At 44.1% G+C, this 26,026-nt stretch overlaps 1 protein-coding gene across 2 annotated transcripts in view; it reads right to left on the bottom strand.

The window, feature by feature from the left end:
- B4GALNT3 (beta-1,4-N-acetyl-galactosaminyltransferase 3) overlaps nucleotides 1-25,633 on the bottom strand; it is a 70,960-nt gene extending 45,327 nt beyond the window's left edge. Inside the window, exon 1 of one of the 2 annotated variants that reach the window (XM_083401401.1) lies at nucleotides 24,868-25,633. In XM_083401401.1, the coding sequence (XP_083257527.1) occupies nucleotides 24,868-25,015 (148 nt within the window). In that variant the 5' untranslated portion in view covers nucleotides 25,016-25,633. The remainder of the gene's footprint in view (nucleotides 1-24,867) is intronic. The other variant, XM_083401402.1, reaches the window with a different exon arrangement.
- Between the last annotated feature and the right edge of the window lie 393 nt (nucleotides 25,634-26,026).

Genomic DNA, 26,026 nt, shown 5'->3' with positions numbered 1-26,026 from the left:
GACTGACAGAAGACAGCCCCAATATGCATTGTTCACAAGGCTATTGCTTCTTTTAGGTTTTTCCTTCTGGGGCTTAGGCCTCCAAATTAACAGCACACATGACAGTAGACCTGATGTACTGGCTTTCCAAAAAGAAGGGGGAACAAATACACACAGCAGCAGCAAAGCTTTGCTAATTTCATCTACTAATTTTCAATAGTAATAATAATAATAATAATAATAATAATAATAATAATAATAATAATAATAATAATAATAATTTATTATTTATACCCCGCCCATCTGGCTGGGTTTCCCCAGCCACTCTGGGCGGCTTCCATAGAAACAAAAAATACAGTAAAATATCACAGATTAAAAACTTCCCTGAACAGGGCTGCCTTAAGATGTCTTCTAAATGTCAGGTAGTTATTTATTGCTTTGACATCTGATGGGAGGGCGTTCCACAGGGCGGGCGCCACTACCGAGAAGGCCCTCTGCCTGGTTCCCTGTAGCTTTGCTTCTCGCAGTGAGGGAACCGCCAGGAGGCCCTCGGAGCTGGACCTCAGTGTCCGGGCAGAACGATGGGGGTGGAGACGCTCCTTCAGGTATACTGGGCCGAGGCCGTTTAGGACTTTAAAGGTCAACACCAACACTTTGAATTGTGCTCGGAAACGTACTGGGAGCCAATGTAGGTCTTTCAAGACCGGTGTTCGGAAAAGTACTGGGAGCCAATGTAGGTCTTTCAAGACCGGTGTTATGTGGTCTCGGCGGCCGCCCCCAGTCACCAGTCTAGCTGCCGCATTCTGGATTAGTTGTAGATACAATAGATACAAAGGTATCTATGTTGAACGCATGCACATGTCTGCAACCTACTGCATAATTAAAAGAATGTGTTCAAATCTCAGTTCAAACTTTCTTAATCAGGTTTGGATAGAGCATTCAACTGCATAAGGCCAAAACAGCAATAAGATTCATTAAGCAGCAATCCATTTCTAGAATCGGCATTCTATTATGCAATGTGTGCTGATTTGGAAGTCAGAGAATCAAACCTCAATTACGACTTTTTCTTTCTTTCTTAGTTTGGTTCTCAGCCAGTAACAGCTCAAGTTTTTCCACTTTGATTACAGTTAAGTCTACAGAAGTACAGGACCCAGTTCTGCACACTTGAGCTAGTTCAGTGCTGGCTCATCATATGGAAAATCGCAAATGTACATCACTGACTTGCCCTCACTTCCAGCTTTCACTGGCAGCCTGATTTATGCAGCTTCCCAGAAATGTTAAATGAAGGACCAGGAACAGCATGCTTCTAAGGCTGGCAGGCAATACTTTCAGCTCTGTGCTGTACTGTGACACATGTTCCTTATCTGTTTATACCTTAGATTGCTTCTCCTAGATTCTGACTCACTGCTTCACCCTAAATTTGAATGACCAATTGAAACTTTCTGCAGAAATGTTTGGGACCGTTTACCCTTAGGCATTCTGCAGCAGGGGAACAGAGGCAGATAACAGGACCAGAGGGGGAAATCGGTAGGAATGGCTGCAGCTATTGAGTCTCCTGATTCAGCAGCAGATTTAAATGGACAGTGTTAATTAAGGATGTGGGAGAATTCCTCTGGAAATGGAAATTGCTGCAATTTGCACGTTCATCCGAGGTCAGGAACAGAAATCCTGCAAGCGAACACAAGCAGTATTCACTAGAGTTGCTTCTTTAGTTGGCAACTGTTACATAAATAATAGTGTTGTTTTCCACATTTCCCTTCCACTGAAATGCACTGAAATTATGCAGTTAATTACACTAGTTTTGGCTGTAGTGGACAGTGGGACAGGTAACATAGGTTTCAGTGGAACCCAAATTGTAGCAGGATGGAAACAGCGCTGTTTGAGAAGAGAACAGGTCGGAAATCACAGCCTCCTTAAAATCTCTACTGTTAATCTCTAAGGTAAAGGTCCAGTCGTGGCCGACTCTGGGGTTGCGGCACTCATCTCGCTTTATTGGCCGAGGGAGCCGGCAAACAGCATCCGGGTCATGTGGCCAGCAGGACTAAGCCGCTTCTGGCGAACCAGAGCAGTGCACGGAAATGCCGTTTACCTTCCTGCCGGAGTGGTACCTATTTATCTACTTGCACTTTGATGTGCTTTCAAACTGCTTGGTTGGCAGGAGCAGGGACCAAGCAACGGGAGCTCACCCCGTCGTGGGGATTCAAACCGCCAACCTTCTGATCAGCAAGTCCTAGGCTCTGTGGTTTAACCCACAGCGCCACCCACATCCCACTGTTAATCTCTACATTGCAATAAATCCATTGTGAACACAAGACGCAGCTACATTTTTCACTTAGCCATTAAAGTGTTGTCAGTCTCTCTCTTCACCTCCCCACCCCTCCAGAAGTAACACAAGTCACATTCAAAGTTTGACATACTGGCATCTGTCCCGTGGTCTGACCCAGGAAGTAACTAGCCTAAACAGCCTAGGGGTCCTGCTGTACTATAAGAGTGGCATCTGGAAAACAGATTAACAATACGGTATATCAAGAACAACCAACCATACAATACATTCCCTTACACATACCTTTGATATCTAACCATCTGGACCCAGACCGTCCTAGAGTGAAACTCTTTTTTCTTATTAAAAAAACAAACAAGAGGTACACATTCAGCAGCAAAAGGTCACACCTCCCTTCAGAGAAAGAAGACTGCGGTACTTTTCAGATATTACACAGAACACTAGATTTATTGTTTGTGGCCCCCAATCTTTCCTATACATGCATTCCAGTCTTGTTTTTGTTTTTAAAGCCACAGTGGATGCACACAGTGGCCAGGTTTGCACGCAATGCTAAACTGTGGTTTGTCGAGAACAAATCATGAGTTGCCGCACAGATGACCAAGCCAACCATGGCTTGTTTCCTTAAAGCTTAGTTTGTTGTCCTTCTGCCTGCTTCCCACTGACAGCCCAATATCCTGAATGCCTTTACAACATCTTAATACTGGTATCGTCCCCCTCACCATTGACTGTCTGCACTGGTAATGAGAGTTCTTGGCCATAGCCAAGTCATACAAGATTTGAACACAGCTCCCATTCCAGCAACACTTCTTAGAATTTAAGGGCATTTGCAATACCTCAGAAGAGGCCCTGTTACTACCACCTACTGTCTATGTTTAATTTCATTACTACATTTATATCCCACCTTTCCTGCAAGAAGATCAAGGTGGCATGCAAACTTCTCTCCCTCACCATGTTAATCTTCCCAACAATCCTGGGAGGTAAGATAGGTTGAGAGATACTGACTGGTCCAATGTCAGCCAATGGGCATCATCATGGCTGAGTGGGGATTCGAACTCTGGTTTCCCAGGTCCTAGTGCAGCCTAATTATAATCAGATAAAGCAATGTTAAGAGTCAATGAGATCCACAACACTTTTGTTTCAGTACACTGGAGCAAAATGTTTTGTTTTGTTTTTTACTCCCTGCCCCTGCAAGATTCAAGTTTGCACTTTTTAACTCCCCACCCCACCCCACTTTGGAGTGCACATGAAGGGAATTGCTGAACAAGTGTCTGAGCCTGCAGACAAACAGGGACATGGTTCGGAGCCTATTTTCACAGCTCACACTCACATAATTATAAAATTATGAAAGGTGTGGAGAAAGTTGATATAGACAAGTTTTACTCCCTCTTTCCTAACTCTAGAACTCATGGACATACATGGAAGCCAAATGCTGAAAATGTCATGATAGATTACTTTTTAAAGTACTTCTTTCACACCCACCAAATCCTCCATAGTACTTGAGTAACAAGTGATTTCTGCATCGCTCTGTCTCAACATCTGGCTAGCACTTTGGACTTGCCTCCTCATTTGTGCCTTGGTTCTGCCTCCTGTCTTGCCCTTTGATTTTGACTATTCACTTAGCCCTATGGCCCCTGGTTCCTACGTTGCCAGCTCACTTGCCCACAGTCCAAGCCTATGTTCACGGTACCACAGCCAGAAGTACACTATGCACACACCTACCAACCAACCAACCAACCTACCAACCAACCAACCTACCAACCTACTTTGCCTACAGACAACAATGTGAAAGAAAGAACCTCAGGAGCTGAGATTTCTCATTAACCCTTTATAGCCCAAGGTCCACAGTCACCCCAGTTGAAAGAAACCGCAGTTGGAGCATTTAAAGATTCGTTTACACAGCCGCCCCCCCCCCATCTTATAATGTGGTGATTATGATGAAGGTACTATTCCAGACTGAACTTCTCATGAGGATTTTGGCAGCAACTCTTCTTACTAATGGTCTGGCATGCATAAATGGTCAAACCTAGAGAACAGTTGGTCCCTCCACCCTCATTTGGTTTTATTGCAATTTTATAGGTTCCAAATTCTGGTCTGAAAAGGCTGTGGGCCATGCCCAAATGCATGATGCTGTGAGCAAGTTTGCTACATATTCACAGGCCCCAGAAATGTTTTTTTTCCCCTTGGCACATTTGTGACCACTTCAAATATAATATTTCTAGTACATTTAATGGGTGGAATGTCGCTTACATGCACAAGCATTCTGCATTCCTATGGTAATAAAGGAAAATAAATAGCCTTCACTGTACTTTTTTCAGTGCCTGCTTAAAACATTTTTGTTTCGGCAAGGCTATCCAGAAACATTGATGCTGATGTGTCTTATTCTTTCTTCTGTTAATTTTAATTATCTTTTTAATTGTTTTTAACTTCTATTTATAATTTTATCACACCTTATTTTTATGGTTGTAAGTTGTTTTTAATTGTTTTCAATGTTGTTTTTAAGGCTGTATCCTGCCCTGGGACCTTATGGTGAACAATGAGCAATACACAAACAAATAAATTTTACTAATTCTTATAAACTCCTTAGAGGTTTTACTTTAATCAAGCAGTGCATAGATTCTGCTAAGTAACTATGCAATAAATATTTGTTCTTGCAATATTTTTCTCACGCCAGCCATCTTCATTCTTGAAAACAAAAGATACTTGAGGCTACAAAACCTGTATGTAGTGTGAACACTCTAGCTGTTTCCTTTTCTTAAAACAATTGATAGTGCTGAATTAGCTGAGCTGAAACTGAAAATTCAGCTCTACTGTTGTTTTTTGGTTTTAATTCACTGCTCACGGCTAGTAACGCATAGAACTAATACATTCATGTGTCTCAAATAGCGTCAGACTTGCTGGTCAACATGCCAACAACAATAAGTCAACTCAAAGTCTCAATGTCAAACGAGACGAAGTTGGGACACACTGCTTTTGGCATGAGATAAGAAGTCATTATGTTCAGTGCTCTTCTTATAAAAGGTGATTTTGTGAAGTACCAAGTAAGCTGGCAAGCCAAGATGATCATGGGTCATTTGCTACTTGCTGTTTCAGACCTATCAATCAATGCCTGTACATGAAAGTCGTCTTTCCTGCAACTCTGGACTACACAGAGCAAAAAGAGAACAGGTGTTTGCTGGAGACTTTTCACAAGAAAAGCTGCTAATCTTGCAAGTTTCCCTTCAAGGCAGACTTTTGTTACAATTGCTCAGCATATTCAATGCAAAAGGCAGCTTGCGTGTGGACCTTCTGCCTCTGCCAGGCTGTTGTGGTATTTGAACTGGAAAACTGCACCCACTAGGTCAGTTTGCTGGGCTGGTTGTGCAAACCATAAGCACAATAAGGTTCCCGGAGGTTATTTCACTTTGGTATACACAGCTGCAAAATTACTACTTCTGTTTTCTTATTCATTGCTTGCCTTGTTATGCAAACAGATCACAGCAGACATAATCCAAACAAGCACTGAAGAATGGGGAAACGTGGAAGAAAAACACCATAAGTTGATAACATAGGCAAGTGTTTAATATGAATTATGTACAGATACTAAAGGGCAGATGTCCAAATAGAAAGATTTTCACTTTTTATTATGACTAAGAGCAGAAATAAATTGCAAATAATGACAATTATGAAGGATTTTAAAATACAAAGCCAAACAGATACATTTGCAAATCCGACTGTACTCCCCCCCCCCCACTGTGCCCAACTGCAAATATTAAAGCTCCCTTTAAATACTAGAGGTGTTCACTGGCTCAGTGTGTAGCCCGAAGAGCAAGGTGAGCCAGGGTGATTTGAGTCATGATCTCACATTGCTGAATTGGATTGTGCTGTTGACAAAGTGTCTCAAGGCATCTTAAAGTGGATCAGAGACCCCCTAAGCTTCTGAGTTGTTCTCCAGTCTCAGCTTTTCCAAGAAATTAAATGCATTACCCACTTTCTTTTTCTGAGAAATTAAACCAGACTGACTGGAGAAGCACCCAAAGCTTGAGAGATTAGGGGTTGGAAATCCTTCCTTCAGAATTTTATTTATTTTTAAGCTGAAAGACTTTTCTTTAAACAAACGAACAAATGAAAGGTTCTCTACACGAAAACCCCCAAATGCATCTGCCTAATTAATTAATTTACTTTGGGGCAGGGGTGCTCCTTTAACCTGCAAATTTCATCCACTTATGTGAAAAGGAAACAAGTTGTCACTGTTTTTAGATTCCCCATTATAGTGTGTGTAAAACAGAGCTTTAGATTTAACAGATCAGAATCTCACTTTAATAATGAATCTGAATGAAATGACACAAGTAGATACAAAACAGATTAGGCTGCTTCCAAATGCTGCAGGTACAAGGCAAATCTTGTGGTCACCTCAGACGTCCATTGCAAACATACACAACAGTGTGGGAGGCACTTTTCCACAGTACAATCCCAGACACTGGAGCACAGATTTGAGTATTCCAAAGGAGTGCAACAAACAGAACTTCGGTAGTTTTTTGTTTTTTAAAAAATCATTATGGTATAAAACTACTGTAGGGTTCTGGTTTTAGATTAGAATGTCTGGGACAAAAACTGGAAAAATGATATTTCTATGTCTTTTCATGTTATAAATACCCTAACGGTTCCTCCCTTGGTCTCCATCAAAGAAAATGAAAGGATTTTCCTTAGTTAATTAGAATGAAAATTGCATGGTGCTGCAACTGGGAAGGAGAAGCTATTATCTGGCCAGACAGATGCATGTCTAGCAAAGCAACAAGTAGCACACTTCTTTAAGGACTAGCTCGTATGTAATGTTTGCCTCCAATGCAATGTTTTAGGAACCATTTCTGTGGAAGTATGGTTGGTGGTTCAAATACCCACGACGGGGTGAGCTCCTGTCGCTTGGTCCCTGCTCCTGCCCACCTAGCAGTTCGAAAGCACGTCAAAGTGCAAATAGATAAATAGATACCGCTCCAGCGGGAAGGTAAACGGCGTTTCCGTGCGCTGCTCTGGTTCGCCAGAAGCAGCTTAGTCATGCTGGGCCCATGACCTGGAAGCTGTACGCCGGCTCCCTCGGCCAATAAAGTGAGATGAGCACCACAACCCCAGAGTCGATCACGACTGGACCTAATGGTCAGGGGTCCCTTTACCTTTACTTTATGCATATGAACAACGTCATGTCTACATTGGGTTTTTCAGATTTTCTGCCTCTTTCTGTTTATAGTTCCTACTCTTTGTTCACTGGCATCTTTAAGAGGATGTTGTGTGTATTTTTCCTTGTGGTTCACTTGTGTTGTCTCTTACAAGCACAAATCTTAAATGCCACAAGCTATCAAAAAAAGAAGTGACATAGAGTCTGAACAACAAAACGTATCCACATACTCAAAGAGCTCCATTGTTTGGGCCTTGGTGGCACATCCCTAGGGATGTTGGAGAATTCCAATGGAAGTGGAAACAATGCTTATTCGTGCCATGTCCGGAATGGAACTGAATCCAGCAAGTACAGTACCAACTATTAGTCACTCTTGCTGTTCTTTCCAATCCACAAACAAAATGTAACTCCCTACATTTCAGTTGCATCTAGCACTTGGACCACTGTAATGTGCTCTACTTTGAAGGTGACTCAGAAATCAACTACTCCAGAATACGGCAGCCAGACTGATGACTGGGAATGGCTGCCAGGGCCATATAACACCAGTCCTAAAAATCAACATGGGCTCCCAGTATGTTTCCTAGCACAATTCAAAGTGTTAGTGTTGACCTTTAAAGCCCTAAATGGTTTCAGCCCTGTATACCTGAAGGAGCGTCTCCGCCCCCATCGTTCAGCCTGGACACTGAGGTCCAGCTCTGAGGCCTTGTAGCGGTTCCCTCAATGTGAACCAGGCAGAGGAGCAATGGTTGCCTCATTACAGGGAACCAGGAAGAAGATCTTCTCAGTAGCCGCACCCACCCTGTGGAATGTGCTCCTGTCAGATATCGAGGAAATAAACAACTGACTTTTACAAGACATCTGAAGGCCGCTCTGTATAGGGAAATTTTTAATGTTTGATGTTATTATTAAAATGAATGGTCTTTGCACTAAAAGAACTATTGAAATGAATGGTCTTTGCACTAAAAGAAATGATGTGAGAAAAAATTACATCATTAATCGGATTAAATTCATAACATAAATTAGGATAAATAGCAGTCAATGAAATGAACAGTGCAGTATTTGCTGGAAACAGAACTGCAGCAGAACAGAAGCAGTTCTAACTGTGATGATGGCAGGTTGTAACGGAAATCCCTGTCTTCTTACATCCTTACACATATTGCAGTCCACCCTTAAAGGTTTCCATGGTAAACATGTGCACCTTTGAAAAATGAGTTTTTCATTGTTTTCATTTCGTGTTGTATGACTCAAGGCTCATAAAGGCCAAGAAGCTGGTAAATTCTGTAGCTTTTTAAAATATATTTTCCAGACATCACAGCTAATATTTGAGTAATTTCTCAACCACTGAAGTTGAGGAACCAGAAACTATCAACAGTGTTGAGGGTCTTAGAACATCTGCTCCCTACTGTCTAACGTGGAATCTCTTCAGTCCATCATCGACCGATTCTGTCCCCTTGTGCTTAAGAAACTTTCACATTTTTAAAGCATAGATTAAAACACAGCATCTTCCAAGAATGAACAAGTACACATTTATTAAAAAAACAAAACACTTTCCCCCCCAAAAACTTGCTCAGCCAGAGTGAGGTAAACTGGCTTCCTTTAAAATCCCACAGCACATTGCTGGCCAAGCCAAATATAGACTGCTGGGAGTGTTGGCATCCCTCCCTTTGCTCTGACTAGTAGACCACACCCTTGCACTTGCACCCATCAGCGGGTTTGGCTCTGGCATAAAGGACTGCACAGCTGGCTTTCAAACAAAAAAGGGATTATTTAAAGTAGCAAAAAATATCAGGGACAGTAAAAACCATCTGTAAACTCTGTTATTGAAGAGCAGGGATGAGTCCACATGCATATGTTCAAGGGTGAATGTTAATGGACTCAAGTTTTAAATATGTACAACAGACCTCCACAAAGTTGAACACAGCCCATTAGTTACATCTGGCACCCATCAAGAGCTTGATAAGTGCTCCTTGCCCGAGACTGAGAAAGAGGTGGGGGGAGGAGTGTGCCTGTGTCAGTCAAGCACTTGACAGGCAATAATAAGACATGGCTGGTAGGAGGGGTTTTGTATGGTATGCCCAAGACTAAGCAGGTCCCATATGCCATATGGAAACACATGTTGAGTCACAAGATGGAGGAGGAGACAGAACGGAAACTAGTGTTGCTAAACAGCTGCAAGTGAAAACTATAAGAACAAGATTTATGCCATGGGTCAAACTACATGTTTCATGGGAGATCCGAAGAATTGATGCTTTTGAATTATGGTGCTGGAGGAGGCTCTTGAGAGTCCCATGGACTGCAAGAAGATCAAACCTCTCCATTCTGAAGGAAATCAGCCCTGAGTACTCACTGGAAGGACAGATCCTGAAGCTGAGGCTCCAATACGTTGGCCACCTCATGAGAAGAGAAGACTCCCTGGAAAAGACCCTGATGTTGGGAAAGACTGAGGGCACAAGGAGAAGGGGATGACAGAGGACGAGATGGTTGGATAGTGTTCTCGAAGCTACCAGTATGAGTTTGACCAAACTGCGGGAAGCAGCGGGAGACAGGAGTGCCTGGCGTGCTTTGGTCCATGGTGTCACGAAGAGTCGGACACGACTAAATGACTAAACAATAACAACAACATGAGCTATAACCAAGGTTTGTTGCAGGCTTTCAATTATGGTTTAAAGTGATGTGCAAACAAGGCTACTGCGTGCGAGAAACGAGGGAATCTAGGTACTTTGCTCTCTGGGATTCCTTACATATTATTTTCCCTCTCCCAAATATTTGGAAGTTCAGGACAGCCACTGCAGGCCTTTATATCTGTGTCAGGTTTCTTTCAGGAAAGCCCTATAGCATTCCACACATAAGCATATCAGCTGCCTGCTGGCATACTTAGGGAGCTCAATGGAGAAGGTATTTACTCCATGCTATGCAAGACAGATATAGCTTGGCCATTCCACTATAAACACAAGGCTACCACTGCAGTAATCTGTTCCCAAGGGCTTTCCTATGGGACTGTTAATGTCCTTGAGAAAGGCACTCTCTTTTTCCATTTGGAAACATGGAAGGCTTGGAGAACTTTGAGCTCCTTTCTGAGAGGAGATCTTATGTCGTTCTCCCTTTCTGTCTTACCAGGCCGGGCTGCGTCAGATACATGGCTCTTGGCAAGAAATATCTCATCTAAATTTATCACCCAGATTTCCACCCAGGCAGCTTAAATGCTCTGGGAAGCTAGGCAATGTGAGGTAATGATTGGAAGAGATTACTTCTTTCTTCGAGCCGCCCGCAAGGCCCACAGACTGCCCGGCTAAATATAAACCTACTTCCACAACCACAAAGTAAGGAAACAAGCTTGCATTCTCTGTGCCTGAAGCAGGGCTCGGGGCCATTTTAAGCATTGCACAGCAACAAACCTGAAGCATTGCACAGCAACAAACCTGGGTTTGCACTGAGTATACTGTACTTTCAACAAGAAGTTTTAACTCCTTGACCTGTTTATTATCTATATATGTTTGATTTGTCACACTTTTTGCACTGCACAAATATTCTGATTCAAGTTTCACAGTCAGTATACTCAAATATTAAGTTTATAAACTTTATTCATTTAGTTTGTCTGCTGCTGTTCATCTGAAGAGTACCAAATAATGGTTCACAACATAAAAATACCAAATACATAATAAAGCAAAAGCAAAACAAACCAATAACCCCCTCCCCCTAAATACAGTCGTATCTTGGAAATTGAACAGAATCCATTTCGGAAGTCTGTTTGACTTGCAAAATGTTTGAAAACCAAAGTGAGGCTTCTGATTGGCTACAGGAAGCTCCTGCAGCCCATCGGAAGATGCAAAAGCCCTGTCAGATGTTCGGGTTAAAAAAAAAAACATTCCCAAACCGGAACGATCACTTTCGGGTTTGCGGCATTTGGGAGCCAAAACGTCCAAGTTCCAGGGCGTTCGACAACCAAGGTATGACTGTACTTTGAAAAGTGACATGGGCTTCATTCAACCCTGCAGAAAGATGACTTAGCAGTCCCAGGGGGTACAGATAAGCCCCAGGCAATCCAACTCCATCAAGAAGTTGTCATATCTGATTGGCCTGCACTACATGTAATTATGGGATTTCCTTGCTCTGCCTTTCGTGCAACAAGGTGAAGTGTCAAGAGATAGGGGGCTGATTGAACATGGCAGAATTTTTTTCATTTTTTCATGTATTTAGAACAATTATCTATATACTGCCTCCACAAAACTCAAGGCAGCTTCTAACAACAACATCCAAAACATCCAAAACAAATGTTAAAACAAATATCTATATGGGCCAGTTGGCAGGATTACCAAGGAAAGGGAGAAGGAGAGGACTGGAATATCTTTACTGTTGCATCTTCTTTCTCTATTTCCATCCCCTGTAATAAAGGTGCCCCACTCTCAAAAAAACCAGACACATACCCAGTTCAAAAGCTATCAGCAGTCATACTAATCCAGTACTGCTGTAGCTCCTTATTTGTCCTAAAAAGAAACAGAAACAGAAGATAGGCTGTCTGCCTAATCACCGGTGTGGTAAAGAAGCAGGTCAATGGGCTGCTTCATCACAGGAGGATAGCTGCACCTGAGGAAATGTGGAACTGGAAAGGGGCTGCTAAGATCCAGACTGTGGATGATTGCTTGTAAGCCTCCTAGGAAGGCAGGAAATGAGGTTATTGTAACTCCTGGGTGCTACCAAGAAAAGACTCCCTGGGAAAGACCCTGATGTTGGTAAAGATTGAGGGCACAAGGAGAAGGGGACAACAGAGGAGGAGATGGTTGGACAGTGTTCTCGAAGCTACCAGCATGAGTTTGACCAAACTGCGGGAGGCAGTGGAAGACAGGAGTGCCTGGCATGCTCTGGTTCATGGGGTCACGAAGAGTCGGACATGACTAAATGACTAAACAACAACAAAGGGTGCTAGGTGGGTTCATTTCTTTCACCCCCTCCCTCCCTTTGAAGAGCAGGTCTTCTCTCTTCTGGTAAGATCGAGAAGGAAGGCCAGTCTGTGCCTGAAAAAAGCAAAAGATGGCTGGATGACCACCAAGGGGTCTGGGCCCCTGGGACTGTGACAATCAATAATAATAAATAAAAACTTGAAAAGCAGATCATGTGAAGATCCGTTTGCAAGATGAAGATGGGGGTGCCATTTTCCTGCCTCCAACTTACATTTCTGTAAGTAATCTTACAAACGTATGTAAGCTCTCAATGTTTTTCAAGAAAATTACTCGTACTGTTTTTAATGCTCTGCCACACACAGCCTGATGCTTCACCCAATGGCCCCAATGGACATTCATAAATTTTAACCTCTGTCTCTTCATGTTCCATTCATATTCACACCTGCTTTGACTATTATTTATTTAAGGACTGATCCATCTGAGCACCACATTGGAGCTCTGCTGTGGTAGAAAATCTGGAACAAGGCCACTTTGTGGAATTTTGCAGCGCTTCTAAGATGTTGTCGTACATGGGATCTGGCTGTCCAGAACTACTCTGTTCCATTCCCCCAGGCACAGTGTTGCATCTGGGCAGCAAACAGAGTCCCAAGGGAGTGCCAAAGCAGACAGTATTCCAATGGGCTGGCAGGATCCCAGCCTTCAAGCTGGCCTGTGTGAAATCTGGAATGAAGCCCACTAGACAAAGACTTCGAGGCACTTCCTGTCAGTGATTTCAACCATGGCTCTTCTAGTCTACAGCTAAAAAAGCACAGGACTGGGTATGGAAGTCCAAAGGCGATCCTATTATAGTATATTTATAATAAAAACAAACAAACATTCATTTACTCTTAATACATGCCATGCAACCTAAGAAAGTGTAGATGAGCAGTCACCTCTGCAGGCACTGATCAGCCCTGTCCCCACTTAGTTTTAGCAATGTGGTGGCCTCATGTCATGGCAGTTCCCTGCTTACTACTTACCATAAGAGGTCATTCCTTTGTGTAGACTAAGACCTCAGTACAGTGGTACCTCGGCTTACATACGCTTCAGGTTACAGACTCCATTAACCCAGAAACAGTACCTCAAGTTAAGAACTTTGCTTCAGGATGAGAACAGAAATCGTGCTCCAGCGGCAGCAGGAGGCCCCATTAGCTAAAGTGGTGCTTCAGGTTAAGAACAGTTTCAGGTTAAGAACGGATCTCCAGAACGAATTAAGTACTTAACCCGAGGTACCACTATATAAGGCAGAAAGACAAGAGGGGTCCAGATGATCTACCCACAATTTGAAATAATGTGTGAGGAGGGTTTCAGGCATCAGACCCTCCAAGTGTCCCTATTTGCCAGGGACAGTCCTGGATTTTCAGAAATACTACTACTACTACTACTACTACTACTACTACTAATTTATTTATACCCCACCCATCTGACTGGGTGAAGCTGCCCCAGTTTCTGAATTGATGCCGCTTTTCCTTAAGATGTCCCTATTTTCATCAGAGAAATGTTGGAGGGTATGAGGAGGTTTATGGGCTAGTCTTACCTGTGCACACAGTGGGCACAACATCCTGTGTTCAAGGTGTATTACAGGAATCTCCAAACTCGGCCCTCCAGCTGTTTTGGGACTACAATTCCCGTCATCCCTGACCACTGGTCCTCTTAGCTAGGGATGATGGGAGTTGTAGTCCCAAAACAGCTGGAGGGCCAAGTTTGGGGGTGCCTGGTGTATTGGAAGGGGCTTCACTTCAAACCAAGTTACATGAACATGGCTATGTTTAGCCACCACTCTACAATGCTGAGTTAAATGCCTGGGCCACTCACTCACTCCTCAGCCTAACTTATTTCACAGGGTTGGCGTGAGGATAAAATGGGGAAGAGGAGAACTATAGAAGCCTCCTCAAAGTCATTGGAGGAAAGGTGGGATATAAATGGAAAAAAATAAAAATATATAATAAGTAAGTCTTGATAAAAAAAAAACCTTTGGGTTGTTCTCACTTTCCAGAGAGAACAAAGCAAGGACAAGTTTTGCCTGGAGCCATTGATTCATAATGCTTGCCAAATAAAATTTTAAAAGCCTCATCCTATTAATTCTGATTCCGCCCCACCCCCCCCGAGTCTTGGTAGACCTTGTGTAAATCATCAAAATAAAAACTCCGCAAGTATTTTTGCTGTTTATTTAAGAGTGTGGGAAACAAAGCCATGATAAATACCAAGAAGTAAGAAGGGGGGTAGGAGGACACCAACCACTGGTTGTTGTTTTTTTAATCCCCACCCATTCACATGCCCAGACAGCCCTTGCCCTGCACATGCCTTCAGTTTTAGAGTAAAAGCAGCAGTGTAAGTAAAAACCAACCCAATCTATGCCATCCTCCTGCCTGAACTTGCTTGTGGAAATAAATGTGAACCTGACACACATCATCGCTCTCCAGAGATGTTCCCAGTCACCTGTGCAGCATGCAAGCACTAATTCATCAAATTCCCCTGAGTCATGGGGTTTACTCTTTGTTAAAGGGCCACAAGTGGAGCAGTGACAGGCTTTAGGTTCTCAAATTCCAGTGGCACCCTGTGTAACACAAAAAATCAGGGAGGAGGATTTCGTGGTCCATTATACAGCATTTTGGGGCACCCCTTGCAGGACAGTGCCCAGTGCAACAGTACCGGTTGTACTACCCTAAAACTGCCTTTGAGTGGATGGAAATAATATGACCTGACAAATATTACACAAGTGGGGGTTTTTGTGTGTTTTTTTTGCACTCTCAGCTACCACAGCAGGCTGTGTGAATGAACTACTGTACTTCCACTTCGTTCACTTTTAGTAGCTACTGGGAGGGTTCTATCGTAATTCAACCTGTACTGCAAGGCTGCTGGGTGCAGCTCTGTGCACATTTGCTGGGTGCAACTCAATGAAGCACATTTAAGGCGACCCGCCCCCTGATGTGAAAGGCCAAAAGTTTTAGTCCGTGTTGGATTTTCTTGAAATTGAAAAAACGACAGCCCACGATTTTGTGTGTTTGGAAGGGGACCCTTGCAAAACAGGCAAGAGAGATTGCACAGGACCACTGCGTGTAAGCAATGAAAATGTAAAGTAGCTGTCACAGGCTCATCAAGCAGAAAGCGTGCTCTCATTAAAGGAGAGCACGTGTTGCGGATGGGGCCAGACAAAGCACCCCAGGGTTACCAGGCAGGCTAGTTTCAAAGGGATGGAATTGGATTGGTGGTTGGTGTTACTGGGGTAAATTTGATGTTGCCAATTTAGGGGTGGGATCAGAGCTTATTTAAACAAGGTGCACAGCATTTTCCTTTCTCTTTCGCTGTGGGCCCTCCCTTGATTGGGCTTGCGCTTTGACCTTGCTATGCCTGTCATAGGGTCGTCTGCATTGGTGCGGGGGCCTGGTAGGAATTTACCTTTTGGCTGATTAGTGCGTGCCAATTGGATTTTGCCTACTGCGTAGCAAATCGTCACAACTTGTAAGGTTGGCGGTTAGGCATTGGTTAAAATTGGTTGGTGGAGGGGTGTGGATTGGCCTACCCCTCCAATGCTGCTGCTGCATGGGAATTCCGTTAAAGGAATTCAGGGGCTTACCATCCCCCTCGTCCAAACCCTTGGTGCAGGGTGCGGGCCGCGTAAGCTCCTGGGAGCAGGCAGGGAGAAGCTGAGGGTCTGTGGCGCAGCTCCAGTTATCCCTGGGTCCTGTTCCTCCACACTGACTCCCGCTGGAATCTGGGAGTCAGTGCTGTCCCCCAAGGTGGGGGGGACAGCTAGTCATAACCAATGCCTAAGCAACCACTCACAATTTGTATGATAATAAAGTTGTGGCCAAAATTATGCCAAAAACCTTAAACAAAAATGATGTGTGAAGTGTGAGTTATTGGGTTAGGGTGTTTGGGGGGACCTCAGCACGCAAAAGTGTGTGTGTGTAGGGAACAGGGCTTAACTCATTTATAACTATATTTTGGGAATCATAGAAATAATAGAATTGTAAAGTTGGAAGAGACCCTGCGGATCATCTAGTTCAACATGGAGCTGTCCCATGAGGAGATCAAACCTACAACCTTTGCCTTATCAGCACCATACTCTAACCAACTGAGCTTATTCACGTTCTTATGTAGCTGCATTGTATTATACTTTCTGGGTGTCCCACAATCATATTATAAAGTAATTGTGTTCTACACTATAAATCAAGCACTGCTAGTTGTTGTTTCTTTCTCTGTTTTCCAATGTGTTTCTTACCAATAAAGAATTCGGTATGGCACAAGTAAAATCTTATTCTGAAAGTGTGGTCCAGGAGAAAAAAAAGTTTGAGAACCACTGTCTTAAACTGTATTTACCTTTAGACTGCAAAGAGCGAAATGTCTCTTTGCGACTGAAAGGATTGTGGGAAGTAGATGAAGAACTGGCCAGAATTTATGAGTTTGCTCAAATTCTAACCACTGACTGTAGAGATTATGGGGGGTCTGCCTCCCCCCAAACTCATAACAATATACTCTGGGGATATGAGATGATACAGATGAGGACAAAGACCTAGAAAGGAAAGGAAAAGGCTACCTCTGCCTTTGTGAAACCTGTAAACTATTTTACCTTAGGGTATTAGAAGTGCTAGCAAGTAAGTTCATAAAAACATTTAGTGTTAGCAGTGATTAAGCTCTGCTTCGAGGGTGAGAAAGCCCCCGGGGTCCTTTAGAAGAGTCATTAGCACTCTTTCTGATGCGCTCTTGTTTTCTTCATAACAGAGTCCACAGACTGACTTGCATACTGGGTGTGACTGCATTGTAGGTGAGCTGCCACTATGCTTAAGTTTGGCAATACTCATAAGAGTGTCACAGGCCAGAGAGAAATATAGCACATACCTTATAAAAAAATGCAGGGAAACAAGATGTGGAAAGATGGAAGAGAGCAGGTTTGGACAGAGGCCCTTTTCTTTTCTGTCATTTTGCTGACAACACATTTACCCCTGAGGCTCTTTGGATGGGCGCACAACCCTCCGATTGTTTCCTAGGATGTTAATCTGCACAGAAGGAACCTAAAGCACACAAAGGCATGTATTTTGCATGTGGCTTTCCATATCCCTTTCACATCGAAATGTTTCCTTTCCCCTCTATTACAATCATGGTAAAAGCTAATCAGGGCTTGACCCTAACCATGGTTTGTAAACCCACGTTGTTCCTTGGTTTTGATGGCTACAAAGACAATACTAGATTGCTTTTGCCATGTTCACACTGATGCTTTAATCATTTAATAATATTACAATCATTAATCATTTAATAATATTACAATCATGGTAAAAGCTAATCAGGGCTTGCCCCTAACCATGGTTTGTAAACCCACATTGTTCCTTGGTTTTGATGGCTACAAAGACAATCCTAGATTGCTTTCGCCATGTTCACACTGATGCTGATGTAAATAATGATTAAAACAAATCTTAGACAGTATGGGGGACTTTATGTTCAAGCAGGGAGAGCAAGCTAAAACCTTTGCAACCATGGTGTGTCCCATTATGTCCCTACACAGTGGCTACATGGAAAGCACTTCTGCATAGGCAACAACAGGCAATATCTATTGGTTGCCATGTGTGACAAAAGCATATGCACCAATTTTATTGGGGGGGAGTGTTGCAGAAAAACTGTGATGGGCTGTATTTTTCCTGCTCATCAACATGTAGTGAGGTACCTAAACTCATAACCATCACATGTGACAATCTAATTGCAGATTACACAACAGTTCTTCAGTTTCCATGAAGAAATTTGGAGTGGTCCCAAGTCTCCAATCATTAAGACAAAAGTTGTACAGAGATGTTTGGCATTTTTCAATTAGGCCCAAATTAGGCACTATTTGGATGAGTCAGGGGATCTAGTGACTACTGCCTTAGGAAAGACAGTCTGGGTTCAAATGCCAGGTTGCCCACTCCATCCCTATTCCTGAAAGATGCAAATAATATTACCTGTTTGACAGGATTGAGTACAAGCCAAGTGATTATTGCAAATCATTCTGAGCACTGACAGTTGTGCAGATGAAATTCCTCGGATTTGTCAGGGAGATATACATTTTTGCTCAAAGCAGGTGTGCTTTTTAAATGCAAATATAACTGTAATATAACATATGAGAAGAGCTTCTTGTTTTTGACCAAATTCATTTCAGGCTCCTCAAAATACTCCTCAGACGGCAGTATCTGATGTGTTTAATGGGTGGAGGTAGCAATTCTTCCAGGCTTCTTACACTTGCATTAAGAGTTTGAACTTTTCCATATGTATACAAACAGCCCAACCTTCTCCAGCAAAAGTGCTGAGTCATCCAGGACCAAGCATAGGAGGAAGGTGTAGCTACAAGACTCATTAAGACAAGTTCTCACAAGCAAATAGATCTGAAGAAAGATATTTGAGATAGCAATCTTAAACTGAAAAAATCAAGCAGGGAATTTGGCAGATAAATACAGATCTTTTTTAAAAATCCCAGCCTTTCGATCGCAATTGGTTCAGCAGTCTTTACATGCCCTCTTGCACCCGGGCTGTAGGCAGTTCTCATGCTCCCCAAACCTGGCACAGAGACCCACCTTTTCTCACTGGGAAACAGATGCCTGCTCCCTTGCCTGTATTTCCTAGTGGCAAAACCCAATTTTAAAAGATGGATACTGGCTGGATACTGGTCTTGTGCATATGAGTCACAACTTCACCTCTCCCTTGGGCCCTCTGTGTTTGCTAGAGGTCTGGCACATTTGGTAGCCAGGTGGAAGAATGGGATTTTGTTTCTGATAATCATGGACCTCTGACACAGTTTATCGATTCATAATGGGCTCCTTCTCCTTATTCAGTAATGTTAAATGTGAAGCAGTAATCAGTTGACCACATTGCAGATGTTGCAGAACACTTACAAAAGCCATTAGAAGCAGGTATTTCAGTCTTTTGGTGGTTTGTGTGAGTGGAAGTAGGAATGCCATAGTAGAATATAATCCAGAGTGTCGCAGGAACCCCCCCCCCCAATCATTCAGTTTGTACAAACTTGACACTCACACACTACATACGCTACGCTTCTGTTATAAATTCATAGAAAATCAACCATACATCGGATCTGCACCGTTCCACTTTTATTTTACTCCATGAAGGAAGGACTACAAAATGGGGAAGGTTTGATACAGGGCAGCCATAATCCCTTGAGCATACCAGCACATACACAGGAGCCCTGCCCAGTTGCTATGCCAACCCTGATGGTCCTAGACAGAAGACCATCAAGGTCACAAAAAGCTTGCATATAGGAGTGGATTCAGCACGGACTGGAACAAAGGACAATGATCAGCTCTTCCCTCTGGGGGCAGGAAACTGTAAGCTTCCCTTTGTCACCTGGAAAGTACTCATGGGGGAGGGGGGAAAGGAGGAACCAGCCAGGTGACAAGATACCTCCACAACTCCTCCCTCAACCCCTCCTTTTTGTGATGTAGTTGTGATGTAGTCTTAGGGGTGTAGTTTGGGGGATTAGTAACTAATAAAAGTTGGGGTCTTCTTTTGTTCTGGGCTTCCATTTTGCTTCATCTTGTTGTGGGTGGGAGTCCTGTCGTGACAGTTTCCAATAAAGGCCAAGCCTACAGGCTGCTCTTTTGCTCCAAATTGTCCTGGTTGGTGTCTTTGTTTTTTGCCCAAGGGAGCCCTCGGATTCCTCCGTTAACAGGAGTAATAAATCCAGAGTAATGCTGTGAATGCTAGCACCAAGCTTTTTTGGGGGGGGGGGGAGGCTGCTGGGATCCCACGCATCCCGTGTGCCATAAGTACGTTCCAGAGAAAGTTAAACAGTGAGTGTTCTGTTGCAAACAGAGATGGAAATAATGATCTATAGACTGACTTCCAGCTCTGGAAAATTACTGGAGAAAAATCTACCTTTGGGATGCAGAACAACAAACGCAGAAGGAGGCTATTGCATCAGCAAAGGCAATGCTATAAATGCTGGCTGGTACCCAATTATGTGTTGTCACTAGGTTTTCCACCTGGGAGACTATAAAGGAAGATTTAACAAAAATAAAGGAGAACGAATAAAACGCTGGAAGAACTCCACTCCTAACATCCTCTGTCTCCTTCAGCCTGAGACCAGCTCTTTTTAACAGAAAACAAACATAGAGCATGCCTGTACCTGTAGAAGGTGGAAATTTTACTGAGTTAGGAAGGCAAAATGAAAAAAAGTATTTATTTTTCATTACTACAACTCAAAATAGATTTTTTTATTGGTAGTAGGGTAGCACTGGCAGTCTCAAAGTTTACCTCCACAAGCCACTAAAAAAAACCCCTCTCAATCATAAACTAAACACAGAAGTTAATTTTCCTCTAGTTTTTGTCAGGTACCTAGAGGACAACATGTTACAATTTAAATGTGTACATTTCCCAAAATATATTTTGATTGTGATTTTCTTTAAACCATCATGGTTTGCCCTTATATAACCCTAATAGAGCTTGAAATAGTAATCCTCAATCCCATTCTCACCAAGGCACAATCAATCTTCATTATTGCATATACACACACAGTCTGGATGAAGTCTGTATGCAGTACAGTATTCAAATGTTTGGAGAACCTCAATCTCCTTCACCTTCTTTTTTGGATTAGATAATTGGTAATACGTTTTTCACTTGCTACTGAGCTACAGTTCGCTGCTAACCTTTGATGTAAATGCAACAAGGTTATCTGCTGCCACGCAATGTGAATATGTAAATAAATACAGCACACACTCTTCTAATGCCACACCAATAGTACACACCACACCAATGGATTTGGATTTTGGATTTGATATCCTGCTTGATCACAACCCTAAGGAGTCTCAAAGCGACTCACAATCTCCTTTCCTTTCCTCCTCCACAACAAACACTCTGTGAGGTGAGTGAGGCTGTGAGACTTCAGAGAAGTGTGACTAGCCCAAGGTAACGCAGCAGCTGCATGTGGAGAAGCAAGGAATTGAACTTGGTTCATCAGATTACAAGTCCACCGCTCTTAACCACTATACCACACTGGCTCTCGTTTTAACTGGTAGACAAGCTGACAGCTGTGCAAAAAACGTAAAATTTTTACAGTTGCCAAAAGGGTAGCTGGGAGCACCGTTTTGCAAATTTATTACCAGTTTAAGCTTTTGTGGACTACAGTCTGCTTTATCAGCTGCAAAAGGGTTAATTGTGTCCACCAGTTTCCCCCCATTGTAAGAGGACTTTATCAAGCAACACGGAATGAAAGGTACATGGTTCATTATTTGAATTACTGGTTTATGAAACATATTGTGAGCAATCCACATGCTAATCCACATTCAGTCAACCCACTTTTGCAATGTGGAGTTGGCCTACGATATAAATACACTGTGAACCATTCATTAGAGCAATTCAATATCTGACGTTACAACTCAGGATCACTGAGCTCTCATCCATATTGTTGTTTAATGTGGACAAAAAGCTTCCTGTACCTCCATTAATTTTCCACTGTCCATACAATGTTCTTTTCCAAATCTCTGCCTTCCCACATTTTCCCCTCAATCCAGATGGTCTTACCCTCTCCTTTCCATAGTATCCCTGGTATGAGAAAATCCAGACTGAAGGATGGGTGTGAGAATGCAGTGATTTGGAGGAGAACATCCAACAGAGAATTACCGTCCTTTTCCGTGTATAAGACTATGTTTTTTTACTCTAAAATAATGTTCAAAATCTGGGCTCGTCTTATACATGGATAGTATCCCCCCCCCAAAAATAGGGGGTGTCTTATAGACAGAAAAATACGGTAATGGCAATACAGGAAGGCCCACATTAAATAACAGTATGGACAAGCTCCGATTAAGCCACCACCATTTTTTCTTCCTCTTCATGATGAAGATTGGAAAAAACCCAGGAAAACTGTCATTAGGATCCACCTTAGGCCATCTGACTAAGTCTAAAGCATGATGAATTTACATTATAACCAGATTTCTAGCAAGCTGGTTTTGGCAGATAGTCTGAAGTGCACCGGAGGCAGCAGAATCTATCAAATTTATGGTGCCCTCTTTCATGGCCTTCAGACAACCTTGTTTCAATGGAGAAAAGAAATTTGTCCGAGTTCAGCTGCGCAGAACAATCCTACACGTAATTAGTTGCCCAGAAATAAGTCCCACTGTGTCCAATGGGCTTACTCCCTAGTGTTTTACGGTACTAGCTTTGCTATTTTTAAAAGGGTTGCAATGCATGAAAAGGCTGTGTGAAAGGATGAAGCAACTTTTAAAATACACACACATATATATATTAGTAACTTTGTATTAATGTAACATTTTTATATGTAACTGTATTTTTGCAATACTTTGTCTCTAAGCACTCTGTTGCTGCTTCGGTTTTCTGTGCAACTCTCATACTGTTAATATATTAAGCGGCAGAGAAATGAAATAACCAAGCATGAGTCAATCAACTATATTCTGTCAGATTTGAGTACACCCACATTTCTGGATGCGCAAGTAAGAAAAAGAGAGAGGTGCAAATTACCATCTATTTCCCCCTACTTTGGAGATAGGATGCTATCATCCCTGCATGCTCTGCTATATCCTATGGCTAAACTGTCAACACGTGCCTCTTCCGGACCTACTAATTTCACACTGCCTGATGAGAAAGGATTCATCTCTTGTCTTCAATTGGCAGGTTTTAATTACAGCCCCTTTCTGGAGGAAGGCTTAGCACATTTGGCTCCCAAGAAGACAACTCCAACCTTGGGCAAAACGTTTTTGGCTACAGTTCTCCGTGTCTTCGATGCGTCTTTAATTGCATGCTCTCTGGCCATGATTTCTAGGCAGCTTCTTTGGAGAAAGATTCACCAAAGGTGCATTTTAACCCCAAGGATATCTTTAAATTTACAGAGCAATCCTACACATGTTCTACTCAGGAGTCCTGCTGAATCCAAAGGGGTTTACTCCCAGATAAGTGGGCATAGGGTTTTCAGCCTTAATTTTCCAAGTCCTGTCCAAATGGGTTAGTCCGGGGACTAAAGGCAATGTTCCAGCACATATAATAACGCCAGTATTTACATACTTACTGAGCTCAATATTTTACATACATTGGCTGTGTACACACTCCTATTTACTCTGCATCCACTGCTGGTTTGGGAAGCGGTGTGCACACGGCATTAGCCACAATCCATATCTATCCTGCTACCGATGCTGCCATTTCTTAGAAAAATAACAAGCTGGGCCAAAACTGAGGAAAGGAACAACTTAGCTGCATTTTTAGCCAGTAATGTGAACACAGCCTTTGCCTCAACCCTTACAAGAACTCTATAGGACTGGTCTGTACTATTAACACACTATTACAGATACTGAGGGCAGAGGTCGAGAGATAGTGGCTTGGTTAAGACGTCCAGAGCTTAACCCTAAGCCTTAGACTGAGTCAGACCAGTGGTCCATTGAGCTCAGTACTGTCCACACTGCCTGGCAGCAGCTCTCCAGGGTTGCAGGCAGAGGACAGTCCCAGCCCTATCTGGAGACGTTGGAGGAATGAACCTGGGACCTTCTGCATCCAAAGCCTGAGCATGGATAGCTCAGTTGGTTAGAGTGTGGCACTGATAATGCCAAGGTTGCAGGTTCGATCCCAGTATGGGACAGCTGCATATTCCTGCATTGCGGGGGGGGGTTAGATTAGATGATCCTCAGGATCCCTTCCAACTCTATGATTCTATGAAAGTAGATGCTCTAACACTGACCATGGACCTTCCCCTACGGCTATTCCTTATGGTCAGAGGCATACCTTGGTTCCCTTGGCAAGAACCTGGATGGTGTCCTCCCATCCCTTGCGCCTTTGGCAAGGAGATGTATTGGCACCCCCAGCCCCCAGACCATGGACCAGAAACTCAAAAAGTTGCTTTTTGTTGCCTTTCACGCCCCACCAGTGGCTTCCTCCAAAGCCCGAAGAAGTGGAGGAGTAGCCCAGGGATTGCACAGGGGAAGAGGTGCCATGAAGCCAACCCTTAAGAACGCCCCTGCTTATGGTTTTTCTCTCTGGCTAGAAGAGCAATAGGATGGGCTTCCTTTCCATTGAGTCAGGGAGCGTGAAGGATTCCATCTCTGGAATGAGCATTCCAGGTAGCCTGCCATTTCTGCCTGGGATCACAACTGAGGTGTGCTTCCCTCCTGACCCTCTCACCCTATGAGTCTAGGCCTTTAGGATCTAGATCAGGAAACTTCTCCGCCCTTAACTAACTCACTAACAGCAGCTCTGGCACGTGCAGGATACCTGCCTCAGAGTGAACAGCATTGTGAGGTCGGCAGACCGCGCAGCTCCCCCACACTCACCTGTCTCCCTCTGCGCCCCATCAGACCAGACACTGTGGCTCTGTTCTAAAAAGAAATGGGGAGGGAGGCACCTGAGTCCGAATCTGCTTGGGAAGCCGCGTTCCCTTCTCCCTAATCCCCAGTGGAACCCCCGAGCCCGAGGAGCGGGATAAGGCTCTCTGCACACGCTCAGAGACACTCTCGCTTCGGTTACGCCTGCCTGTTTTCTAAGATCTTTAAACTCGGCTTCGCGTGGGAATCCTAAGCCCCAACGACCCCCTTTCCACTCACTGCGGTTCAAGGGGTGTCCCCCGCCGTCGGCCAAGACCACCAGCTCCAGGTAGGCTGCGCACAGCGCCACGGCCAGCACCCCGAAGACCAACAGGAGGCGGAACCTCCTCCTCAGCACCTTGCCCAGCTGCGACGGGCGGCTCCTCATCCCGCCTCAGGCGAAGCCGCCGGGGAAGACCATGCTGCTGCTCCCGCCGCCGCCGCCACCGCTTCTCGTTCCGCCGCCTCCCCGCGGCCGGGCGGGAACAGCGTCGCCGGGGTGGCCTCGCCTCACACCGCCGCGGGGCCGCCCAAATTCAACTTCTGCTGCGGTCGTCGCCCCTCCCTCGCTAGGTCCGGGGAACTACGACGGGGCTGGTCCTGCTCCCTCAGCTGCCCGGACGGTAAGGTCCCCGGCGGCGCAGAGAGCCTCTTCGCCCTGTGACGCGCCGCCTTCCCTGAGCCCAGGAGCCACCTTCTTCTGCCTCAGCGCCCTCCTTCGCGCTTCTCCTTCGGGTGGCCGGTCCAGGCCCTTCCCGCGCGCTGCGTCTCCCCACAGTCACCTCCTCAGTCCCCTCGTCCCACCTTCCTTCGCCCTCCTCTCCCGCCTTCCTTTCCAGGCACTGAGCCCGCTTGTCGTCTCCCTTTTCATTCACACTCTCTCTTTCCCCGCAACCGCAACACCCACACCCGCTGTCTCTCCAGGGAGGAGGGATCTCCGAGGGCAGCCCGCGCGTCTCCTCCTCTGGTTACAGAGGCTCTTCTTTCCCTTCCTGCACCTGTCCGCCCCAGCCGACCCAATCCACCGAGATTCCTTCGTGGCAATCTTTGGCTGAGAACGCGCCATACCTTGAAAGCAGTACTAAATCGAACCAAACCCAAACACGGATCCGGTTGTACCCAACCAAGTAAGTCCTACTCAGAGTTGACTCATGGACATCATTGGACCTAAAAGTTTGCCACAACCACTGATTTCAGTAGGTCTTCTCTAAGGAGGATTTAGTCGTCTACAAGTCAACTTCTTGAATGCACGTGTTCAGATCAAAACAAAACAAAACAGGGGATACTATCCCCACCACCAAATCACAGGTTACAACAGTCTCCACAGGCTGAGCTGTAAAAATCAAGGATCTTATGGCTTTTGGTGCATGACACAAAACTTAGTCGACTCATGGATCCT

The sequence above is a fragment of the Podarcis tiliguerta genome, assembly GCF_965153285.1.
Source record: "Podarcis tiliguerta genome assembly, chromosome: 10".
Taxonomy (NCBI): domain Eukaryota; kingdom Metazoa; phylum Chordata; class Lepidosauria; order Squamata; family Lacertidae; genus Podarcis; species Podarcis tiliguerta.
Note: the sequence above shows the minus strand (reverse complement) of the source record. Positions and strands in the feature narration are given on the sequence as shown.